Genomic DNA, 6,647 nt, shown 5'->3' with positions numbered 1-6,647 from the left:
CTGAGAAGTTACAAGTAATATTACGTCTGTTATACTCTGTACAACGTAACTATAATATAAAAGGTTATTTATAAGTAATATTACCAGATTTACATTTAGAATACATATTGGATATATAAAAACTTATATTCAGGTAATATTGGATAAGAAGATTTGTAATATTACGAAAATGTAATTTGTAAGACATAGATGATATTACAAACGTTATTTGCAAAACACGTTAATGTTATATTAATTTTGCACACAGTGCGTAACTTTGTCCATCAGGGGTCGGAAAATGGATCATAATAATTAAATTGAGTCATACTATTTTTATCGCTAATTAGATGTAATAAGAATACAATTATATATACATTAAGGTTGATAGCTCGCTTCCCGAACGCAGCCATAGTGAAAGTTCCCATTTAGGCTGAAAAAAATATATATATATATAATCGACATATGCGACATATCGACATATGCGACATATCGACATATGCGTCGATGGTCTTAACCGCCGTGGAGAAAGCACGTGTTGCTCTTAACCTTTAATTGGACCAAAGTGATTATTATAACTGTCGGGAAAGAGATTTGTTGCGGGGGCTAGAGGAACATTGGAGAAATGTGCCAAATAACCACGTATATCCTTGAGGAGGACAAAAGGTACGTGTTGATCGATGGTAGTGACCAAACGAGAACAAACATATATAGCTATAAATATAATATCCAGGTATGTACAATGAGAAGTTATTACAAAAAATCATAAATATTCGCATTATGTTTATATATTAATTAATTCTTACTATATTTTTTTAAATATTTCATGGTTATTTTATTAAATATAAAAATTTAATTTAATTTTAGTGGTAATTATTATAAAAAGATGCCAAAAGACCTACAATATTTGTCGAAGAGACGAAAAAATCAGCTGATTTCTCAAAAAATTGAATCCTACAGAAATACGGATATCTCTAATACAAATAGTGGTCTTTCTTCAGATCTTGCATTAGACAATGTAGTCTGTGTGGAAATAAACACTCCAACTCATTCGACATCTATTAATGTTACTAACAACGAATCAACCGTTGGTGACAATTTTGGACATCTCTGCCCTTCGAATTCAGAGTTTTCATCTGTCACTTCACGTACTTCACCTGTAGTTGAGAATTATGAAGAAGATGCGGTGCAGATTGAAATGGAGCAACATACTTCCTCTTCAGGTTCAAATTTCTCAGAGATTGATATAATAGAAAACCAAAATTTGGATTTTGATGAAAACAAAAGTGAGAATAATTTACAAAGTGAATTACGATCTTGGGTAAATACAGAGAGGATTTCTCACAGGTCTGTTAAAAAATTATTAACAATATTGCGTAATAATGGACATAAAACTTTGCCTCAAGACGTCCGAACTTTAATGCACACACCCCGAATTAGTGAAATTACGACAACGGTGGGAAACGGTTCTTATGTACATTTTGGACTTGTCGTCGGTCTTCAGCGGTCAATAGAAAAATATTTCGTACAAGTTCCAGATTCTGTGAAATTGTTAATTAACTGTGACGGAATGTCTTTGTCGAAAAGTTCCGGAAGCCAATTTTGGCCTATTTTGGTGTCCATCCAAGCGGATGTTTATATAAGACCATTCGCTGTAGGAATTTATCACGGGTACTCGAAACCAACAAATGCAAATGAATTTTTACGACCTTTTGTTAATGAAATGACAGAAATTCAACAAAATGGTTTTTTTTATAGCGGAAAGAAATGTTTAGTTGAAATTGCAGGCATTGTCTGTGATGCTCCAGCAATGGCTTTTGTGATGTCTACAAAAAGCCATTCTGGTTATTTTTGCTGTCATAAATGTACTCAGGAAGGAGAATACATTAACTCCGTAGTTTTTCCAGAAACAAATTTTACAATGAGAACCGACGAATCATTTCGTAATAAACAACAAGAAGAACACCATACAGGTGATACAATTTTACAGGAACTGAATATTGATATGGTTATTCAAATTGCAATTGATTACATGCACTTAATATGTTTAGGAGTTATGAAACGTCTTCTCCTTTTCTGGGTGAAAGGTCCGCACAATAGTCGTTTAAGTAAAAATAATCAAAAAGATTTGTCTGATGCAACTGTAGCAACTAAATCGTCAATTTCATCTGAATTTTCAAGATTACCTCGCACTTTAACAGAGGTCGATAAGTGGAAAGCTACAGAATTCCGATTATTTTTGCTTTATATAGGCCCAGTAATTTTAAAGTCAATACTGTCTGCTGCATATTATATTCATTTTCTTACATTGAGTATTGCAATAAGAATATTATGTGATCCGAATACATGTATAGCATTAAACGATTATGCTCGTCAGTTATTAGAATATTTTGTTAAGAATTATGAAGTTTTGTACGGACGACAATTCATGTCATATAATATCCACAATTTATTACATTTGTCTAACGAAGTTAAAACTTTTGGCCCATTAGACAAATTTAGTTGTTTCAAGTTTGAAAACTATTTAAAAAGTTTACGAGACAAAGTTCAAAATTCTCCAAAGCCATTGGAACAAATACGTAATAGATTGCACGAAGAAAATGAAATTCCCGTTGTAAAAGAATCAAAATCATATCCAATTATACATTATGCACAGACAGGAACGCATATTAAGTGCATTGAACTTAAAGATTTCACAATTACAAGTAAACACCCGAATAACTGCTGTTTGTTAAAAACTAATGAGATACTAGTTGTAAGCAAAATTATCATAAATGAGAATGAACTATATCTTATTGGTGATTTATTTTCAGCAATTAATCCGTTGTTTACAGAACCTTGTAACTCCTTAAGACTTAATATTTGTGAAATTAATAATTCTTCAAATGATGAAAATGTTACTATTTTGCTCTCTGAAGTTAAAAACAAGTGTCTAAAAATTATATCAGGACGAGATACGTCAGCAATTGTCCCATTGCTTCATCATGACAATTAACAATTATGTATGGCAAATAAATATTAATATAATATAAGAGTTTTTTGTTTATTGCATGTGAATAATTTTTTTCTAATATACCTAATATTTCTATTTAAATGTACTTATTAACGCTAATTTTAATAATGCAGTATACTTGAACATACAATTGTACAATAAAAAAAGAAAAATTAACTTATTAAATTTACTTATTTACAGTTTCACGAAACAGAAACGTGATTTCCACAAAATGTCTATGTTGTTAAGAAGCGTTTTTTCGACGAAGTATATTATTTTCTCATGTACTCGCCGCCTAAAGGTAATATTAATTTTTTTATTTTTTATAATTTTTACACATCTTTCAATATTTTCAAAATGGTGCTAAAAAGAATGACATTGAATAAAATCAAGTACGTTGTAGAAGTAGGAAAAATGCAAGAAAAAAATATTAATTTTGTTTCGCTGTTTTAACTTCAATATTATTGTATTTAGAATAAAATAAAAATAGAACAGTTATAAAATTTACAAGAAACTAAACTTTATTTTTATTTATAATAAATAGAAGTTTATTATTTGTAAAAAAATATAGAGAGCGTCGAAGAAAAGCGTCACTAAATGAAGCGAAAAAGTGTAAACGTAGACGTGAGTCTCAGGCCGTATTTAAATCTCCCGCGTTTTGCCTACGTCAGAGTGCGCATTTTGCGCCTTATATAGTGACCCCGCGAGCGCTCATTGGTCAATTACCCCACATGACTCGCTCGTGGCGGGTTCGTGCCGGCAGCAGCGGATGCCTCACCGGTCTTTGTCATCCGAAGTATCTAGAATCTGGAAGTATCTGAACGTGTATGTACGTGATTTTCGCGGTTACACCGTCGCATGCCTATACCTCAGTGCAATAATTGCAGTCTAGTATAAAGGTATGTGTAGGTTAATACGAATTTTCCTGTACATAGACTATATCATTGAAGAATATAAGAAATTCAGTAAAAAAAATTCTACAATTTTGCCATGGGGCCCATAAGCAATGTCTGATACACACAAAATTCTTATTTGTTTAGTAGAATGGCTTATGCAGTTGTGTGTTTTTCCGACAATACCGTGTCGGAAGTGCCGACAAATTGGATACATGAAGATGACAATGAAGTTATGTGCTGGTGGCCACCAACCTCTGTAAAAAACGTATCAACGTTAATATCGAAACGTGCGGACCCTGACAGAAAGTCGTGGAGCTTAATCTCTGTGAAAATACAAAAATACTTTGGTAAGAATTATAACCTTTATTTATGAAAATGTTTGTAGTATATATATATATATATTTGTGCATTATTTTATTTCTTGTCTTTTTCTTAGCGTCAGTAGAGAAAGCGAGAAAAGCTGCAGAAGATGATAATTATACATCAACGGATGATCAATGCATGGGTAAAGGGCAACGTAAAAAAACCTATTATTCACGTCAATCATTCAGATACAGATGAAAATAAAGAAAAGAACAATGATAAGAATAATCGTAGATCCAGTTCTAAGAATAAGTTGAAAGTTTATGGTAGAAAACAAGTAAATGTACCTATTAACAAAGAACAATCTGAAGATGATCTTTCGGGGAACGAACAGAACATTGATAAAGCTCTTCCTGCATGGCCTACAGATCTAGAAATACAGAGTTCCCAAAATAATGCTAATATTGGCGTTAAATCTGTAACAAATAATAATCAAAACGATGGTAAGTTCGTATTTTTTTTGTATTTTAATCCTAAAACATACACGGATCTTTTTAAATTTGGATTTCAGTGATGCAGACAACTGGACGTGAATTAGTTAGAGAACATTCTGAAATGTCAGCATCTAAAAGTGAAAGTAGTGGTTCTGAAAGGACGTGGAATACGAATAAGAGCACAGAAAATAATACTGTATTAAATGTTCTGGAGAGAATTGACGGTAAAGTTCTTTTTTTTTTACTGTAAACTTATATATAAATTGATAAATGTACCAATTCCACGTACAAATACGTTTTTAAAAATTCAATATTTGTCATATTTTAAAATTAAACGAATTTGGAAGTATAGTATAATATTGCCATTAAAGCCAAAAAAGATCTACTTCTCTTTTATATTTATCATTATATACAATTGATTGCGTTGTATAGAACTACAAAGTAAGAAATAAATAAAAATTTTACTTTATCCAGATTTATCTTTTTTTTATTTATAAATATTATTTTATTCCAGAAAATGTCGAAAATTTAATGCGGGCTATAGCAAATATGCACCTGGAATTAAATGATGTTTCAGCACAACTGACTAACAAATATATTCGCAACGGTCAAAATAAATCTAATACAGAAAGAATTAAGACGTTTTTACCATTAAAATGTGTTGATGATATTAAAAAATCGAAGCTGAGTTGAAAAATGATAAAACTTTATATAATGAATATGTAAGTACAACTAAACAAAATTTGATTCTATTTGCATACTTAATAAAATCGTTTTATTTCACACACACAGGAAGCTTTTTTACAAAAAATCGGAGGCCATTCACCGAGAGAACATGTTAGAAATATTTTGGCAAAAGTCTTTTCTAATGAATGTGCAATGAAATGTTCCTGGAAAGGACGCAGACAAAACTTTGCTGTATCAAAATTATTGGTGATTACAGTAATGAAAGGTATATTCACCTATATATTTTTTTGTAATATATTGCATAATGAACACAATTCAAAGGATTTTGCCTTTCTTTATAGACATCATTTTGGGACATCACGTTGTAACAGAGAAAGACCTGGATACAATATCTGCGGAGTGGTTCCGATTTGCAAAGCAACGGAAAAATCGAGAGGAAAAGAGAATTAAAATTAAAAGCAGAACAAACAGCCTGCTATATGGTATTCTCATTCTTGTCCATTACTTTTAAGTTTACTACACATTTTTAAATGCATTACATATTTTATTTGTGTTGAATTCCAAAGATTAAAAAATTTTTATTTGCAAGTATTAAATGCATTACATATTTTATTTGTATTGAATGTCATAGGTTAAAAAAATGTTTGTAAGTATTTAATGTTTTTAAGTACTGTAAAATAGGTTAAGTGGCCCATTAGGGTAACTTTGTCCAAAAAATATTTATTTTTCCATGTAACAGTTGTGTTTACTGATTGATTCAATGGATTTTGATGTAAAAAAGTAGATTTATCTGAATCAAGCAAAATATTATACTCAGCTGGCTATATGGGAAATATTTTCTATAAGCCAAAGTTTATTATATATATTAACTTTAGTATTGAATACCAAAGACTCTACAAAACTTTTTATTGTTTATAAAAAATAATATTATCGTATTGTGCACAGGTTATCTTGTAATGTTGTATTAATAAAAATGAGCAAATAATATATTTATTTTGTATTTTTATTATAAAAATTTCTGCTACCTTTCCCTTCTGCTAATCATATATATATGTAAGGTTAGCAAAAATATAACATAAATATAACAAGTAACAGAATATTTATATTCCATTCAATTTAATTAATAATAACAAACAATATTTCTCATATGTAACAGTAATAAAACAAGCAATATAACATGTTATGTACATGAGTAGGAAATAATAACTAACCAGTAACTTACTGGAAATGCTTTTGTAATATTACTTGTTACATTTTATTTTGTTACAGCAACATAATGTCAATATAACTGTGTTCACT

General features: G+C 30.2%; 1 protein-coding gene across 5 annotated transcripts; it reads left to right on the top strand.

Annotated features, from left to right (window-relative positions):
* The first annotated feature begins 66 nt into the window (after positions 1–66).
* On the top strand, positions 67–5,607 carry LOC139824811 (uncharacterized). Of its 5 annotated transcripts, XR_011735292.1 has the most exons (9): positions 67–709; positions 844–2,978; positions 3,170–3,269; positions 3,540–3,867; positions 4,012–4,211; positions 4,301–4,670; positions 4,739–4,885; positions 5,176–5,383; positions 5,454–5,607. XR_011735292.1 is itself a non-coding variant. In XM_071797358.1 (8 exons), exons 5-7 carry the CDS (start codon positions 4,334–4,336, stop codon positions 5,352–5,354), a joined length of 663 nt encoding a protein of 220 aa, XP_071653459.1. In that variant the 5' UTR covers positions 1,097–1,199; positions 3,170–3,269; positions 3,540–3,867; positions 4,012–4,211; positions 4,301–4,333; the 3' UTR covers positions 5,355–5,383; positions 5,454–5,607. The 5 variants fall into 5 exon arrangements, 2 of the variants coding, with proteins under 2 accessions (XP_071653459.1, XP_071653460.1); XR_011735291.1 differs by having other exon boundaries at positions 68–709; positions 844–3,269; XR_011735293.1 differs by having other exon boundaries at positions 68–709; positions 844–3,269; positions 4,009–4,211.
* The last annotated feature ends 1,040 nt before the right edge of the window (positions 5,608–6,647 follow it).

Source organism: Temnothorax longispinosus, unplaced genomic scaffold (genome assembly GCF_030848805.1).
Source record: "Temnothorax longispinosus isolate EJ_2023e unplaced genomic scaffold, Tlon_JGU_v1 HiC_scaffold_583, whole genome shotgun sequence".
NCBI lineage: Eukaryota > Metazoa > Arthropoda > Insecta > Hymenoptera > Formicidae > Temnothorax > Temnothorax longispinosus.
Note: the sequence above shows the minus strand (reverse complement) of the source record. Positions and strands in the feature narration are given on the sequence as shown.

Bases quoted from the DNA above. Each gene is read 5' to 3' on its own strand.
- LOC139824811 (XM_071797358.1), top strand. From the start codon at position 4,334: ATGATAATTATACATCAACGGATGATCAATGCATGGGTAAAGGGCAAC. The intron at 4,671-4,738 runs GTAAGTTCGTAT...TTTGGATTTCAG, and splicing joins AAATAATAATCAAAACGATG to TGATGCAGACAACTGGACGT. The intron at 4,886-5,175 runs GTAAAGTTCTTT...ATTTTATTCCAG, and splicing joins TGTTCTGGAGAGAATTGACG to AAAATGTCGAAAATTTAATG.